The 19,268-nt window shown below is 36.7% G+C and overlaps 1 protein-coding gene across 2 annotated transcripts in view; it reads right to left on the bottom strand.

The window, feature by feature from the left end:
* The window catches only part of RB1CC1 (RB1 inducible coiled-coil 1), a 68,348-nt gene that overhangs the window by 36,752 nt on the left and 12,328 nt on the right, over nt 1-19,268 (bottom strand). For both annotated transcript variants that reach the window (XM_040972578.1, XM_040972579.1), the window contains exons 2-7: nt 13,947-14,062; nt 13,015-13,133; nt 11,290-11,416; nt 10,954-11,124; nt 6,834-7,036; nt 4,761-5,178 (exon numbers count right to left, since the gene is read on the bottom strand). In XM_040972578.1, the coding sequence (XP_040828512.1) occupies nt 4,761-5,178; nt 6,834-7,036; nt 10,954-11,124; nt 11,290-11,416; nt 13,015-13,085 (990 nt within the window). In that variant the 5' untranslated portion in view covers nt 13,086-13,133; nt 13,947-14,062. The remainder of the gene's footprint in view (nt 1-4,760; nt 5,179-6,833; nt 7,037-10,953; nt 11,125-11,289; nt 11,417-13,014; nt 13,134-13,946; nt 14,063-19,268) is intronic.

The raw sequence follows: 19,268 nt of genomic DNA, 5'->3' as shown, positions 1-19,268 counted from the left end.
ATAATCACTTCTGAATGCTGAATCTGATTCCTAAAATATACTTTTAGGAATCACACATTTCCATAGGTGCCACATTTTAAGTGATCCTCAACTTGCCTCAGAAAATGTTATTTTCAAACTCTTTGGAAGCATAGCAGAAATAATGCCCAAAGTTAATTCTCCTACCAATTCAATTCCTAAAACTAGCAACCTTTTGAAACTAATCTCCCTCCTACGGGGGGGAAAAGGAATAAAATTCCTTGATTCTTGCTATCTTTGCAGAGAATTTCTAAAAATCAAAAAGTTTCTTACCATTTGCTTCAATGCTACAGACTTGCAGGAACTCATAAACTCTGAAAACAATTTTTACACTTTTCCCTTGGTTGGTGGCGGGGGGAGAAACAAACATAGCTGACTGTCTACATGTTCTATTGAAACTGTTAGGCGATACTACCATTACCCTTCCTTCACTAGATTTAGCACAGCAGGTAACAACTTTACAAACTCTTAAGAGACTTCAGTATATTACACCTTGCTGATTCTTTCTAGTATGCCTTTGGGATTCTTTTCCATGTCTAATCTTTAAGCATAGGTGATCCAGAACTATTCTGCTCTTTGCCCACTTTCCCTCTGCTCTATATAATTTCTCCACAAGGAAGATCAACCCCTTAACCATCTAAAAAAATTCCCAGGCTATATAGCTACATGCCACATGTGAACCACTTATACTTCTAGGCGACAAGTGGGTATAGGGTATACATAAGACATAACAATTTTCATTGTTAAATGTGGTCCCATTTCTAAGACCTCATTATATAGATTAAAATACTCTAAAATCTGACCCAAAGTCTGAATTCTGAAATACTTCTGGAACCAAGGGATGCCTAAAACTCTACTAACTATTTAAGCCTCTGTTCCCATAATGGTTCTACTTAAATACTATCTTCTTCATGATCGTTTCTCCAATATTTGCAATCAAAACGACTGTGGTATGCCGGGAATGTGGCACAGTGTTTAAACCGGAGTCTGCAACATCACCATCCTATATGGTCCTGGTTGGAGTTCCAGCTGCTCCAATTCCAATCCACCTACCTTCCTCAAGGTGAAACTGATTGCAAAAAAAATTTTTTGAGGACATCCCAGGTGCCATGTAACGAGACCAAGAAGATGCTCTTTCCTTCTGGCTTCAGCCTGGCACAGCCCTGGTTTCAAACTGTTTGGCCACTATGCCTCCCTTGGGAGTAAACCAGCAGAAGGAAGACCTCTTTCTGGCTCTCCCTCTTTCAATCTGTAGCTCTTAAAGATTGTGGCATTATTTTTACATACTGAATTTAACATATAACAAACACTGAAAACTAAATTATTCCACTGATACTATCAAGAATCAAGTGGAAGGACCAGGCGTTGTGGATCACCATGTTAACCTGCTGTGCTGCATGTGATGTCAACATCCTGTATTGGAGTGCTAGCCAGAGTTCTAGCAACTGTGCTCCTAATCCAGGTCTGTGCTACTGTACCTCAGAAAACAGAGCCATTACTTAAGTACAGGCGGCAAAAGACTCACTTTGCATATTATTTTAACTACACTTTGTGAGGGATTGCTTGACGGCTCAGTGGGCAAATCCTCACTTTCCAACTGTTGGGATTCCCACACGCGCACCAGTGCATGTCCAAGCTGCTCCACTTCCCATCCAGCTCCCTGTTTATGACTTGGTTAAGTGGTAGAGGATGGTCCAAAGCCTTTGGACCCTGCACCCATGTGGGAGACCCATAAGAAGCTCCTGGCTTCAGACTGGTTGAGCTCTGGCTATTGCAACCATTTAAGGAATGAACCAGCAGATGGGAGATCTTCCTCTCTGTCCCTCCTTTCTGTAAATCTGATCTGCATTTCCAATAAGGATTTATCTATCTTGAAAAAAAATGCAGCTTGTGTGAATTTACTATAATGTGCAAATGTTTTCATTCTGTAGTACTATACAACTGAAAGTATGGCCACAAATAATTAGTAACTAGGAACTGAAATCAACTCCTAAAACTAGCTGAAATGTTCAACTTTGTCAAAACCACAGTTTCTATATTTCACAAATCGTTTAAAGCATGATATGACTAGAATGATAAACATAAAAGAGAATTTTATGATTCATTGACTGTAGAATATATAACATGACTTCCTAAAAGCAATGGACTGAAGATGACACTATAAATGGTTATTTTTTTCAAAAGTCTTTGAAATTCTTACATAGCTTAAACACAAGCATCAGTAATCACCAGTTTGTCAATAAAAACAGATGGTACTACAAATAATGTTTACACTCAGTTTTCTCTTTGAGATCTACTAATGTAGGCTCCACCCACAGCAATCCACCTCCAAACCCATACTACCGCATTGTATTATACAAAATTATACATACAATTACAAATTGTCAAATAATTTGTGCTGAATTTAATCAATGCTTAGAAATGAGATAAAAGCACAAACTTCCAACCAGGAGCTATGTGCAGAACACAATTACATTTGCCTTTTTGTTAGCACAATCTGAACTAAAATACCCATAAATAACTCTACAGTGATCTACAGAAATGCAGCAGTAATCCTAAAATTTTCATGATAGGTCAAAAGTGGAGGAAAAGCTAAATCATGAAACTAGCACTTATTAAATCAACCTACCCATATATCTGTGTTTATGGTACACAGATAAAACAAAGAATGTAAATCGTTAAGTGATTCAATATGGTTGACAGGGGTAATGGTTGCCAGTGTCAACATCTGACTGGCAGTATCGCTATGAAATACATTAAAAGCAAAATACATTAAAATACACTAAAATTCAGCAGCTGGAAATAAATATTACAAACCTGTTACAACTAGAGTCAATCTATTAGAGGCAAATATTTTAAAAAACGATACAGAAAATTAAGTTTGCTATTGTGAAGTGAATGAATGCACTATTAACAATAATTTGGGAAAAAATAAGGGGAATGCGCATAGGGGGTTAGGCGGAAGAGGGAAAAGTAGAACTCCTATGCCTCTAAATGTTCTGTAAAAAGCGTACAATCTACTCACTTTGTATTAACTAAAAATAAAAATTTTAAATCTTACTTGATACTTTTTAAATTTTTTAATAGAAAATCATCACCTCAGCAGCTTACTGCTTCAATGACAAGCAGTACTAACAGCAGTAGGTATTTATCTAGGAAAAATACTTAATAATAAATGCACTGCTGATAAAAGAGAAAACAAATATTCAGTTCAATTAACCTTAAGCATCACTAGCACTAGTACTACGAAGGATAAATACACAGGAACATAGCAAAGTGCATTATACAATATATCTTAAAAATGCAACAGCAAATACTATAGTAAAATATGATGATATACATAAAAGAGAATTTCTTAACACATGTTTTATTTATCGCAGAGCAAAACTTATTCTCTATTCACATAATGGGCATGTGCAACTGATGAGCATTTCACAGGCAGTACTCAGTCATATTAATTCTTATTAACCACTACATATTATCAAATCAAAGTCCCAAAGACTACAGTTGCTGCTATGTTCTACAAAAATAACCCTAATTTCCAAGAACTCAACAATGCAACCTCCAGAGCATAGTCTCCATTTTATGTAGTCAGGAACACTTATAAATTTCATTATTAAGCCACAATTAACATTGTTTCTTCTTGTTATGTGAACAAAGCCTAAGAATCTGCTAAGCTCCACATTTAAACATACAAACTCATGGGAAATCAACGTCCTATCCATAGTTTGTAACTCTTATATTCTCAAGGATGCTTGAACCACACTGTAAATTTTTAAATTAGGGCCTAAAAAACATTTTATTTTTATTTCACATGCAGCATCACAAAGAGGAGAGACAGGAAAGAAAAGAGAAAGAGAAATGGAAATTAATCTTTCATCCAGTGATTCACTTCTCAAGTGACAACGGTTGGTGCTAGAGCTGGACTAGGCTAAAGCCAGAAGTGGTGATACAGAAACCCAAAGATTTAGGAAATCCTCCACCGATTTCCAGGTGCACTAGAGGGAGTTGGATACTTAGAGGAACAACAGCACAAACTGTAGCTTTTTAAAGATTTATTTTATTTTGAAAGGCAGATTTACAGAAATGGGTAAGAGACAGACAGCTCGTGCATTTTCTGATTCACTCCCCACATGGTGGCTAGAGTTGAGCTTCTTCTGGATCTCCATTGTGTGCAAGGACTTAAAGACTTGATCATCCTCTGCTGTTTTTCCAAGCCACAAGCAGGGAACTGGACTGGAAGTGCAACAACCAGGACTTGAACCGGCATCCATATGAGATGCTGGCGCTAAGGCAGAGGGCTGGCTTGCAAAACCAACATTTTAAGGATCTCAAGCAGATGCAGTATTTAAATTTTCCTCAAAAATTCAGAAAGAGGTTTGGTGTAGAGCAATAGTAATTGAAAGAGGCACAGTGGGAACTCAATGACTGAAATACCTGGTGCCTTCTTAATGGTGGTTATTATTCACTGTGCTAACCACTGAAGATCTATACAGTCTTAAGTAATTATAATTCACTAGAAATGTTATATTCTCCAATAATCTATCTACATAAATTTGGTCAGTTCATAAATAGTTATGAGTTAAATAATCTAATCTGACCTAGTTTCAACAGTTTAACTTCAAGATTCATTATTTCGAACCCAACATAGTGCCACTCATTGTATAAAATTGTAGCAAAATACATTGCAGCAAACACTGAAAAATGAGGTAACATAGGGAAAACAAATTTCTACTACTTACCCTACTCATAGAATCAAAGCACTTTCTGACCAAAGATTCCACATCATTAGGTCTATCTTGAACATTTATCCAGTCTAACAATGAGACATTAAAGTAAGGTAGATCACTGTCTCTAGCATCTGTTGATGTTTCCTCCTGCTGGATAGTACTTTGACATGATTCCTTAATTTCTTTGCCACTTTCAGCATCTGTGGTATCTGAAGATACATGTTCCACTGACTTGTGAAATGAGGTTAAAGAGGATTTGTTAGGCCTATCAGCAGACAGCACCAGTTCAGTTGATCTTTTCATCTCCGCCTTTTCTGAGTCGTCATGTTCTGGTAAGGAATCCAACCTTCCTAAACATTCCCTGTAACTATGTCTGGTTAGGCACTCCAACAGTGGAATCTTGGCCATTACTGAAACAGCAGTTCCTAAACTTAAAACACAAAATGTATCTGTCAGTAAACAATGAAAAAGTTTATAGAACAGGAGATAGTATATCATTAACACATTAAAACTCTATAATAAATTTAGATAGATCATGTCAATCAAATGTACACTGCCTTTCATGAATCAGAAGCATAACAAATTAAATTTTACAATAAAAGATTCACCATAATAGTACTTTTTCACATTATCCTGTCTTCAAAAAATCGAATACATCCGATATACTGAAAAACCAGAATGAAGTTAATAATCCTAGCAATTATTTTGCTAATATTGACATTCATTACTTCATTATATACTAAAAACTAATAAATGGATGTATATTGGCCAAATGTATGGGGAAAATAAGAAATCTCCATGACTTGTATAAAATTACATAATAAATTGAAAGCTTCTAATCAAGGCAACTTATTTAAACTCATCAGAAAAAGTTAATCTACAGCTATTCATAAACTTCAAAAGGCTCTCTCCTTAATTTCATCAACTGTCACCTTGAGGCCAAAATCTATCTAAATCTCCGTAACATGAAGTATACCTAACAGAGTTACCTGTGACAGAATAAGGGAAAGGATGGAGGGAGAAAAAGAGAAGCAGGAATGAACATACCCATGAATAAGAAGGCAAGAAAAACTGAAAACATGCTACCTGCCTCTCATTCTTGTCAAAGTAAAACAAAAACAAAACTCATGACACCAAAACAACAAAAATCCAAAACAAAACACAAAATAATGCGAATATTAGGTACATACACAGGATAACATGTGTAAATCATGTTGAATTACTGCTTTTTCTAAATTAATTCTAGCTCTTTAAAAGAATCACTGGCTGGTAGATGTGTTAAATAAGACACTAACATACACTGGATTTTTTCTGTCTTTCCAAATCTGTTACGAGGATGACTACTTCAAAAGAAATATAAAATGTTCCATTACTACCAACATGACTGATTCATTTTTCCATTTAGATACATTAGGTTTGCATCCTGCACTTTTATTCTTACTGGGCAGGTGACTTTTAAATACTTTGTTTTGTGAATAATTTTAAAAATGTTTGAGCCGTTTCAAACACAGAAGGCTCATAAAATAAACTGTAAATAAGGCAAACCATGATTTTTAAATGATAACCTTAAAATTCTGTTAAAAAAAAACCAGGCTCAGGCCCAATTGCCTAGTGGCTAAATCCTCGCCTTGCATGCACCAGGATCCACATGTTCTAATCCCAGCTGCTCCACTACCAATCCAGCTCCCTGCTTGTGGCCTGGGAAAGCAGTCAAGGATGGCCCAATGCCTTGGAACCCTATACCCGTGTGTGAAATACAAAGAAGCTCCAGGCTCCTGGCTTCAGATCAGCTCATCTCTGGCCATAACAGCCACTTGGGGAGTGGGAGTGAACCAGCAGATGGAAAATCTCTCTGTCTCCCCTTCTCTCTGAATATCTGCCTTTCCAATAAAATACATTTTCAAAAAAAAAAATTCTATAAAAACAGCAACCCATAAGCCACTATAACAAAAGGCTCAAGAAAGGATTGTCATTTACAATAAATATATGACCTATATGAAAGAGAATTTACAATAAAACCATCGCTAAAACTTCTAAAAGCATTTTAAGCAAACATCTTATTATTCACTTTAATGGTAAACATACTGAGTAAGTTTTAACTTGATGTCTTCTATTGATTTCAGATAATTTGAATAAATACTTTCAAACTTGGAAAGTAGCTTTTGGTATGAATTTGTACAGTCTTCCAGATTGGCCATGATTGCAGCCCAGCCTTGATGTTGAAGGTGTTCATCATGGACAAGCCCCTCACAAAAAGAACAAAGTTTCTTGGCAACTTCATACATTTCCTAAATTGAAAAAGAGAGAGAGAAAAAAAAAAAGAACAGTAAAAGGGATGACTTAAACGAAAGAACATGCATGTATGTGTGAATGCATTCTAAGTACATTCTAAAGACAGTAATTTTATAAAAGATCATTTATCTTATTGTCCATGCCTATATAACATAGAGTAAAATGAAGATACAAATACCAATGCAAGGTATCTTAACAGATGATCAAGAGAATTCCAAAGAAGCTAGTCTGGAAATAGAACAAGGATTCCATTTAAAACTAACATGTAACAGCTCAATTACAACCATTCTATAAAGAGCTATCCAAAGGCTGGTGTAATTTTAAAATCTAAAAATCTAAGGAAATACATTATTCTATCCAGCTTTTTTTTTTTTTAAGTTTTACATATCTGGAAGGCAGAGGAACAAGAAGGGAGAAAGGAAGAGAGACTGATCTTCCATCCATTGGTTCATTCCCAAATGGCCAGAATGGCTGGGACCGTCCCAGACAAAACCCAGGGCCAGAAATTTGCCTTTTCTAGTCGTATTAACAAGGACTTGTATAGGAAATGAAATAGCTGAGTCTCAAACTGATACCCATGATAATGACACACCACAACATTGGCCCTATATTCTTCTGTAAAATGTTTCATGTGTATTCCTAGACAGTGTTTCATGTTAACTGTGTAAAACCTAAAGCTCTCCATGACAAAATCATATTATCATGAATTCATTAAGTTCATTATCATATTAAGAATTCTGGGTGGGCATTAGGCCTACCAGCAGGGATCCTAACAGCAATGCTTGGGTTTGAGTCTGGGCCGCATTCCAGATTCAGGCTTCCTGTTAATGTTCACTGTGAGAAGCAACAGGTTATGGTTTAAGGAGAGTCCATTCTAGCCACATGAAAGTGCTGAACTGAGTCTGTCTCCTGGCTTCAGCCTAACTCGGCCCAGCTATTATTGAATGTATGGGGACTAAACTATCAAACGGACATTTCTCTATTTCTTTCTTTTCCTATCTCCCTTCTAAATTAACAATAATAACTTTTTTTCTTTTGTTCAAATCTTATTACATGTACTCTTAAAATGCATTTCTTTACAAGGCAAACTGTTAAATGTTTCAAAATTTTTGCTGCTTGTTTGTCACATTTCTTCCTTGTCCCTTCAAGCACTGTCCAGAAGAAAACAATCCCATTAATTCTTATACATATTACATAGCCAATCATCTAATAAAAATCCTAACAAATTTTAATTAAAATCTCTTGCATTTCCCAAATATTCCATGACATTATCACAAAAAGGTTTTCACTTTTCAGTATTTGTACCACTAGTTCATTTTAAAAATATGAGTGTATTTCCTAAAACCTGCAAAATACAGGTATACCTTAATTTATTATGTTCTATATCCCAATAAGTTGCAGACACTATGTTTTTCTGCTTTTTTTAGGATTTACTTTATTTCTATTTGAAAGACAGTTACAAAGAGAAGCAGAGACAGAAACAGAAGCACCATGTGGTGATTCACTCCCCAAATGGCCACAACAGCTGGAGCTGAGCAGATCTGAAGCCAGGAGCTTCTTGTTGATCTCCCATGTGGGTGCAAGAACCCTAGAACTCGAGCCATTCACCGCTGCACTGCCAGGCCAGAAGCAGGGATCTGGAAGTGGGAGTAGCCAGGACTCAAAGCAGCACCCACCATTTGAGATACGGAATCTTAGCCTACTACACCACAATGCTAACTCAGATATGTATTTTTACAAATTTAGAATCTGTGGCAATCCACCTTGGGTATCATTTCTTTAATCTATGACATTCTCATAATAATTACAATTTTTTTTATTACTGTATCTGCTATGATGATGTGCAATCAGTAGTCTTTGAGGTTACTTTTGCAATTAGTATGTCCAGGCTCACAGGAGTTCAAGTGAAAGTAGCCTCCATTATAAATCAAGACATCATTAAGCTTTATGAGGAAGGCAATTTAAAAGCTAAGGCACATTGAAACATAGACTTCTTATGCCAAATGGCAAAGTTGTGAATTCAAAGTTACAATTTTTAAAGAAAACTAAAATACTACTCTTAGGAACATACAAGTGATAGGATTTACAGCCATAATATTGATTAAAAGTTTCAGTGGTTCAGAAGAATAAACCAAACCAATCACAACATACACCTTATGCCAAAGTCTAATTCAGCAGCAGGCCCTACCTCTACGAGGCAGGGAGAAGTAAAGTAAGAAAGCTGAATAAATTTAAAGCTAGCAAAGGATGACTCATAAGGTTTCAGAAATCTGTCTCCACAACACCAAAATGCAAGAAGCAGCAAATGCTGATAGTGGCCAAGTTAAACACTTTCAATGTAGTTGTAACAGACTAGTCTGATATGGAAAATCCAGTACATTCACATCTAGAACAATCATCAATGCCTAGCTGCAAAATTTCCAAAGTCGGATTCTCCTGTTAAAGACTGTTACAGCTGATGACTTTAGGCCAAAGCCAATACTTATTTACCATTCCAAAAATTCTAAGAACCCTAATAACTTTTGCATGTGCTCTTTACAAGGAAGAATAATACATGGATGTGGATGACAGCATGTCTGTTCATTAAGTGCCTTAAGGAGTATTTTATATTCATAATTGAATCTGTTCAGAAAAGCGAATGCTTTCAAAATATAATAAAATATCTGGTCATTCAAGAGTTCCAATGGAAATGTACCAGAAGATGCATTTTATTTTCTATCTTGCTGACACAATACCTATTCTGCATCACATGGATTGAGAACTAATATTGACTTTCAAGTTTTATCACTGAAGAACTATTATCTCTTAAAGCCTCAGCTGCTTTAGGTGAGGATTCTTCTGATGGATCTGGGCACAGGAAACTGATGGATTCTTGGAAAGGATTCTTCACACCAGGTACCATTACGAAAGCGCACAGTTCATGGGAACAGGTAAAATTAATAGAAATCTGGAAAAGCAGATTTTAAAACTGATGAAAACCTAGGGCTTCAGATAATTGTTACCTGTTATTTTTACAAAAGTACTATTTCATTAATTTAAAGATATTATAGTTTTTCATGTCTGAAGGCAAAATGTTGCTTACCAGTGAAACCTGAAAGACAATAGTACTGCTTTTACAAATAAATAACAAGTTAAAAAGAAACGACTGAGAGGCCAGCAAGGAGCAGGCTAATCCTCCACCAGATCCCATTTAGGTGCTTGTTCATGTCCTTGCTGCTTCATTTCCAATCCAGCTCCCTGCTTATGGCATGGCAAAGCAGCAGAGCATGGCTCCAAGCTTTGGGCACCCAAACCCACACAGGTGACCTGGAAGAGAGTCCTGGCTCCTGGCTTTGGACTGGTCCAGCTTGGGTCCACTGGCAGTTATCCAGTGGATGGAAAGATCTTTGTTTCAACCTCTCTTTCTCTCTGTACCTCTTTCACAGCCAAGTCCAAAGCCAATCCAAAGCTAGGAGCTTCTTCTTGTTCTCCCATGTGGATGCAGGGTCCCAAGGCTTTGGCCTGTCCTCTACTGCTTTCCAGGGCACAAGCAGGGAGCTGGATGGGATGGGAAGAATGGAGAAACTGGAACACAAACCAGTGCCCATATGGAATTCCAGCACTTTCCAGGTAAGGACTTGGCCACTGAACCATTAAGCCAGGTCCATATGTCTATCTTAACACAGGCACTTTATTAAAGACCAATCAAAAAAATTATTTACATTTCATCAGTTTCTCTCATTTTTAAGAAAGCTAACAAGATAGAAGGAATAACAATACAAACCTCAAAATAAACAAAAGATGCAAACTCTTTTGAAAGGACTGGTATCAGTCATGTTTTCCTGCATTATTGCCACGTAACTTGGGTAACTTTGTTATTTAGACTTGAATTCAGTTTGCATAATCAGCTAATTAAAATAATTTTCTTTCTTACCACTGCAAGTTGTGTCCTTGAAGCAACAGTGTGAAAAACTGCAGGCATCATTAGAGACTCTTCAACTTTTAATTCCATATCATTTTCTGTTGAAAAAGTAGCTTTAGGAATAGCAGGTGCACGATCACATAAGATCATTTCTTTGTTAAAAAGAAAAATTGGATTTGTGTCCTGCGTTTTAAAAAGGCAGAAGTAAAACGTTACTAATATTGAATAGGCACATTACACTCAACATACCAAAAAATCTTTCTTTTAAGCAATGATTCCTGGCTCCCCAGCTGATGTGAAGTTGGAACACCATTGTATGAAAGTGCCCTTGAATACGTGGGTACCTACCGTTCCAGCACTATAGGTGCACACCCTCCGATCTGCAGCCATGCACTCTCCTCCATTGACCACCAGCACCTGGTGCTGAATTGCAATCTTGTATTTGCTTTGAATGGCATGTTTAAGGTCTGCCACACTTCCCCAAAACAAAAAAATCAAAAGCATCAATTAGTTATATTTTCCCAGTGATAAGGTAATGAATTTCATTCTAAAACTTTCCTTGAAAAGCTGTAACAGAAAACACAAGCTTCGCATTTCTTGAATTGGATAATCCACAATTAATTGATCTTACTAAACATAAATTATACATTGTCACATCTAAAATCAAGACTAAAATACAAGCATTGGTCACATTTGTTTCATTGCTAAGTTAGAAATGCACACACACACAAAAAAACAATACATTCAGAAGCATCAAATCTGTTAATATCCTCAGAATATAGGTTATCAATATCTTCATAATATCGAAACTACATGAACTCTAAACCATGTAAAAAGTCATTCCTTTTTCAATCCTTTTCAAAAGAAATCATTGCTTTGTATAAAAATGCATTCAGTGTGAAGTAGTCCTCACAAAAGTTACTGATAACACTGAAGATCTATAATTACAACAGCTTGTCAGATATTTTTTTTAAGTCATACTTATTACTATTAATGGCGACCATAAAAATATAAGCAGGTTTGGAAAGCACATTTACTATTTCTTTATCCTTCCTCAAAGGCTCAAAGCCTAGTGCGGAAAGCCTCCACTTGCAGTTCCAGCATCTCATATCAGAGTGTTGATTCAATTTCAGGCTGCTCTGCTACCAATCCACTTTCCTGTCAGGGATTGGGCCTCTGCCATAGAAGTGGGAACCCCAGGCAAAGGTTTTGGCTCTTTAGCTGGGCCTATCCAATCCCTGAGTCCAACAGCCATTTGAGGAGTGAACCAGAGGAAGCAAGATCTCTCCCTCTCCTCTTTCTCTGAAATCAATTCAGATAAAGAAATTAATTATAAACATATGTGTAAAATATCCTCCATAATGACAGTTGCCACCATTTTTCAAAAATATAAAGTATTCTAGAATAACTACAGATAATCTTAATACACTACACATTGCCATGAAGAAAGCTAGGAGATGTTATTTTGGATGCTTGAACTATCAAGAAAAGTTCAATGTTTAAAAAGACAAAGTTTACTCTGGTGCACATTACCACATATACTTGTACCAAAGCATAATACAATTCCCTACTAAGCCTTACTTGTTTGTTAAAATCTTGCAAAACATTAAAAAGCAGATTCCTTAACCAAATATTTGAAATCTCTGTGAAGATGGACAGTGATAGGCATTTGAATTCAAGTAATTTAGCTAAAACCATTGAATTTATTCTCAAACCCACTGCCTTCATTTGTGTAAATAAATAAAAACAAATCACCAAAATATCAAATACCTTTATCTTAACCTACTGCTATGTAGCAATAATTTAATAACATCCTATGAAATTTGGAATAGCAACTGGTTACAGGTACACAACAAGACAACCTCAGTTCAAAACTGGTTTCTTTTGAGGAAGGTTGCTTTACTGTAAATTATATATGTAAATTACATATACTTACATACACACACACACACACACAAATGTAACTTTAATTTAGACCTGGCCATAAAATAAAATCTTTCTCAAAACCAAAACACAAATTTTAAAAATATATACAAAACATAAAATTTGGGGAATAAATATAAAGCAACTCACGTTTGCACAGTAAGCTCAGTGTCAAATGTTAGAGTAGTTCCAGTGTTAACCAGAAATACATATAACTTCATGATGTCTCTCTGAATTCTGTGAGCTAATCTCACCCTCTGATATGGTTACTAAAAAAAAAAAAATCAAGAAAACAATCAATTTTACAAACATGCAAAACTCATTTAGACACAACACAAGGGGCCAGCATTGTGATGTGGTGGGTAAAGCCACTGCCAGACACACTGGCATCCTGAGTTCCAGTTCAAATGCTCACTGTTCTAATTTCCAATTAGCTCCCTGTTCACACACCTGAGAAAGCAAAAGAAAACTGACCAAGCCCTCAGACCTCTCCACTAATGTGGGCAACCTGAAAGGAAATCCTGGCCCCTAGCTTTGGTCTGGTCCAACCCTGGCTTTTGCAGCCATTTGGAGGGTTAAACCAGCAGATGGAATATTTCTCTCCCTCTCTCTCTTTCAAGTAATAAAATAAACCTCAAAAAGATACAATACAGACCTACTACATATTATTTATTTAAACAAGAAAAAAAATTAATTAATTTTCTCTAACTCTGCTTTCCAAATAAAAATAAATAATTCTTTCAAAAAAAAATCCCAATGACTCAAGGACTGGTGCTGTGGCACACTGAGTAAAGTCATCTACAGTGCCAACATCCCATATGTCCACAGGTTTCAATCCTGGTTGCTCCATCTCCAATCCAATTCCCCGCTAATTTGTCTCAGCACAAGGATGACCCAAGTCCTTGAGCCCCTGCACCTATGTGGCAGACCTGCGTGAAGCTCCTGTTCTTTTCACAGAAGCACTACACTGAACAGATCAACAAAGAAAAATGGAAGCAATGATCCTAAAGTTAAAATCCCAAAAGATTACTTAAAATGCATTTGACAAAATATATATTACAAAAGGAAGACCCATTACTTACCGTCAGGCACTATGATAAGGACTACCACTTTTCCTTAAACAGCCAATTAAAACTGGTTTGTGTTTGCTTTGCTTGAAGTTCGCAACTGAATGGTATTCACGGTTAAAGTAAGAGAACTGCAAAAGAAAAATTTCTGGATTACTACAAAACAAATAAGTCAATATGTAACAATCACATACTATCACTATTTGTCCTTTAGCAATTATCACATCTGAGAGTACTCTCAACCCTTTTGCTACGTGCACATCTACTGAAAGCACAACTGTGTGACTTGACACCATGACTCCATTAAGACTTCAAAGAAAAATCACTAATGGACTCTAATTAACTGTGCAGCCATTTTCCAGTCCTGAAAATGTAAGAACCCAGGCTGAGAAGTCAGATAGCCTCAATTTGTCTGGCCCCATTAATGGCAACTCTATATTATACTGCATAGGTAAGTTAGCTAATTGTTTCAATAATTAAAGTACTACCTGTGGACAAACCTCTAAGATGGCACGCTCCAATTCCTGGTATCCACATTCTACTGTAATACCCTCCCCTCCGAGATTTACTTAGGGACTGTAATCTACTTGTTCTAGTCTACAAAAAACAGCAAAGTGAGTATTATATAAGTGATGGATAACTTGTACTTTACAGCTTTTTTTTCTCCTTCCCAGCTTGAAAGCAATAAACAACCACATGGCTAGATCCATTTGGCAAGAAACAGTAGGCGGCCTTTTGTCAACAGTCAGCAACAAGCTGGGGGACTTCAATTTCATTATCCTCAAGGAATTATATTTGAACAAAATTTCATGACCCTGGAAGTGGATTTCTTCTCTAGTTTAGCCTTAGACAAGACTGCAGGCCTAGCCAACCCACTGGCTAATGTTGTGTAAAAACTTCTCAGCAAAAACTTTCACAAGTCATGCCTACAGTCTTTGAAATAATACATTTGTGTTGCGATCAACCAAGTTTGAGGTGTTATGAGACTGCGAAACAAAAGTTTCATGTAGGGGCCAGAATGGTAGTATGCCAGGTAATCCTTGTCTGCAGCACTGGAATCCATATGGGTACCAATTCTAGTCCTTGCTGCTCCATATCTAGCCCAGCTCACTGCTAATAGCTTGGGAGAGGAGCAGAGGACGTTCCGAGACCTTGGATCCATGTACCTATGTGGGAGGCCCAGAAGAAGCTCCTCGCTCCCAGTTTTGGACCAGCCCAGCTCTGGATGCTGCAGCCAATTGGGGTATGAACCAGTGGATGGAAGAACTCACTATCTCTTTATCTCCTTCTCTCTATAATTAAATAAAAGAAAATTAAATATATATGTATATATGTATATATATGTATATATGTATATATATGTATATATGTATATATGTATATATATATATATATACTCCCTAGGCTGCAACAACCCTCTTAACTACTGACTCCTACATCTGAATTAAATATCTCCTGAATCATCAATCCATCTCTTCCCAAACACAATAAATCTAAACTGTTATTCTCTGTTCTTCCACGCTATTCTAAACCTCTCAGAAGACAAGCATCAGCAAATCATTTAAATATTTATTACCCCTGGCCCTATTCATATTGCTCCTACCTGACATCAGATTCTCAGTGTCCTTCCTTTATAAAACCTCTCAACCTGTTCTGTATTTCATCAATTGCTAGGACGCCATTCTCTGCCTTCTTCCCAAACATATTTTTTCTAAATGTGCTGATTATGTTATTCTGCAGCTTAAAACGCATGATGACCCCAGTGGCATGGCCTAGCGGCTTAAGTCCTCGCCTTGAACGCGCCAGGATCCCATATGGGCACTGGTTCTAATCCTGGCAGCTCCACTTCCCATCCAGCTCCCTGCTTGTGGCCTGGGAAAGCAGCCATAGATGGCACAAAGCCTTGGGACCCTGTACCCGTGTGGGAGACCTGGAAGAAGTTCCTGGCTCCTGGCTTCGGATCAGCGCAGCACCGGCCGTTGTGGTCACTTGGGGAGTGATTCATCAGAGGGAAGATCTTCCTTTCTGTTTCTCCTCCTCTCTGTATATCTGGCTTTGTAATAAAAAATAAATAAATCTTTAAAAAAAAATGCCATGATGACAATGATTTTCACAGCAGCAACTAGCGTGTGAGATATTACTATAACTCAGGAAGCTATTCAGAATGTTTTATTAAATGAAAGGCTCCTGGCTTCAGACTAGCGCAGCTCCAGCAATTGTGGCCACCTGAGGAGTGAATCAGTGGATGGAAGATCTTCCTCTCTGTCTCTCTTCTTCTCTGTATATCTGGCTTTCTAATGAAAATAAATACATCTTAATAAATAAATAAATAAATCTTTTAAATATATTCTTTTATATTTATTTATGTAATACAAAACAGGCAAGAGATTTTCTATATCCTTAAGAACACTCTTAGAAAGTTATACATTTGATATCAACCCTAGGATTTGCTCTTTGAAGGAAAACTTCAGATTTTCAAACATTATTTACATGACAACAGTTCCATACACTCTTATGGGTGACACAGACACTTGAAAAACACTATCCCAACTGTTCAGCTCAACTAAACAGGTACTACAGTTCTACCTAACAGACTAAAATATATTTCCTAGTAATATCCTATTATTAGTATCAACATATTTTCATGAAAGAAGAAAAGTGACTGAGAAATTAAGGCAAAGAAACAGATTCAATAACAAACACATCTTACAGAGTAACAATAAGCAAAGTCCCTGGTAACTCCTTTGGGGCTGATATTACACTGTCAAAACTTCAAGGGTCTCATTCTACACCACTATTAAGCATATGCTGGCTCAAAGACTTCATTAACTTAGGCATTTTCTATGGTACAACAAAGGCTTCACAATATAGACTAAAAGGCATTGTGACTTGTGAATATATTAATAATCTTGTGACCTTACAGGTTTTTTAGATTTCTTTTGTATAAAAATATTTCTGTAACTTAGATTCCTGAACTATTGAGTTAAACTTTTAAATATTTTAAGGCCATGACAATATACTATAAACCTCCTTCTTTTATAAATTCATACTCCTCTGGAAATGTACTCCGCCAGCAAGGTCACTACAGCCTTGCCTGTCAATAATATTTCAACTTTTATAGTTACATACCACCTTTTATTATTAAGCAGTACTCATTCCTAGATTGTCTACTATGTTCCAAGTAGTATACTAGACACGGAGCAAACCTCAATAGCAGCAAAAATGACAATGCTGTCATAATATGTAGGAAACAGAGAGATTAAGCAAGGTTTAGGGCTGCCATTGTGTGAAGCAAGTAAAGCTGACACCTAAAACACCAGCATCCCTTAGGGCCCTGATGTCCTGGCTGCTCTGCTAATCCAACACTCTGCTAATGGTCTGGGAAATAAAGATAGCCCCAGTATTTCCTCTCTCACCCACAAAGTGGAGCTAGATTAAAGTACTGGCTCAGCCCTGACCGCTGCAGCTACTTGCTGGTTTCACTCACTTGCATGTCTGCTGCTCTACCTTTTTCAAATAAACAAATGGATCTTTAAAAAAAAAAAAAGAAGGAAAGAAAAAATATTAAGCAAGGCTACATAGATACAATCGCCCAACATAATGCCCAAGACAGGTACCCAACTTCATTGACCAATCAGATTTTGTGTACGTGCCAGATGTTTATCTTTCAGCTATTAAGTGATATGACACTATTATTTTGAGAAGCAACTCCTTACCTATTCCCAAAAAGATACCCCATGCTTTCACCCAAATTTTAACAGCTGTTTAAGGATGGCAACAGTAATCAGAGGCTCCTTCTGAATCAATTTCTACATCTCATTAACTCATTATCAAAGGCTTACCCAAGAACAGAGAAAAAAATCTACACAGTAAGATGAGGCATCATTTCCACATGAGTCAAAAGCATTTGTTGTCTACAGAAAATGTCAGGTTTGTGGCTTTTAGGGCCACAAATGCTCTTATTTATATCACACATGCTGAAGTTTGTGGTACATAAGATAAATAAAAATTTTCAAAACATGAGCAATTTATTAATGCCACCTACGAAGTACTTTTATATGTATTCATTTTTTTCACAATGTTTGAGACATTAACATTATTGCTGTTTCAATCTGCAGGTGAGAGAAAAATGTAGAAATTATTCAAGTTAATTAAAGGCAGAATCTTATCAAATAAAAATCTGAGGAGCTTGAACAAGTCAGTTCACCACATACTTTTAATGTAAACAGCACCAGAGAACCAAATACTTAATAAAACTGCTTTCATTAAGATTAATCATAATGGGCCACATAAAATTTTCATATTTACACTAAATAACTACTTTAAAAAAGAAAACGCTCCAAAGCACTGATTTTAAATAAAAACAAAATTCTAAGTACAGTTATATTTCTCTGTATATCCTTTGTAAAAATGAAGATATTACCAGCATAGCAACAGCTTTTGCTGATTGGAAACATGAAAGCCATTAAGTACATGATATTCTCAATTTCTACTCTGAGAAAGAGAATTCCAATGACAAACTGTGGTTCAGAGCTCAGCTCTGTCTCAAAGCCTCACAGCAAGAAAGCAGCACAAAGTTATATTGACTGGATTAAAGAAGGAAAAAACTCTATATTCTATGCAATATTAAGATCCCTCACTCATAATAAGCATGAATTCTATGAATGGGCAATTTGCAGACCTTTTAAAAAAATCCCAATACTTTTTCCCTCCCATTACCTTCACCACTGTATATAATCATTTTATATAGGTCATGGGACAATATTTTCTTGGTCTAAAAACTAAAGGTGATTCAGGGCAAGCAGCAGAGACTGGAAATTCTTCCACACCTGGCCATGCAATGCAGGCAGTCAATTTCTCTGTGAATGGGTATACTGAAATTCTCACAGGTAAAGAGATGCATGAAGAACCTAGGGCAACCAAGAACAAGGCTCAGGATAAAATACTGAGAGGGGCCTTCCCTTTGTACCCTTACCTACCGACTTACAGAGCTGCTTCCTGCTGCCAAGGACACACACTGGAATCACACACACACACACACACACACACACACACACACAACTGCTGCTACAATTGAACAAGTGCAAGGTAGAGAAGAGAAACTGTAAGGTATGACACAGAAGTCAATTGTTGTCAAACGAATTAAAAATTTGCCCTGTAACTCTTACATAAACCTAGTCGTATTTTAGGTACAATCCTCCTTCAGCATACATGGAGGACTGATCCCAGGAGCCACATCCCCCACCTCCGCCCAAACCAAAATCTGGGATAAAATGGTGTAAAATCTGCATCTACTCTACCCACATACTAACCCTGAATATCCTTCTCTAAACCCAT

The sequence above is a fragment of the Ochotona curzoniae genome, unplaced genomic scaffold (assembly GCF_017591425.1).
Source record: "Ochotona curzoniae isolate NIBS_2020 unplaced genomic scaffold, NIBS_Ocur_1.0 contig_2318, whole genome shotgun sequence".
Classification (NCBI taxonomy): domain Eukaryota; kingdom Metazoa; phylum Chordata; class Mammalia; order Lagomorpha; family Ochotonidae; genus Ochotona; species Ochotona curzoniae.
This window is presented reverse-complemented; position numbering and strand designations above follow the sequence as displayed.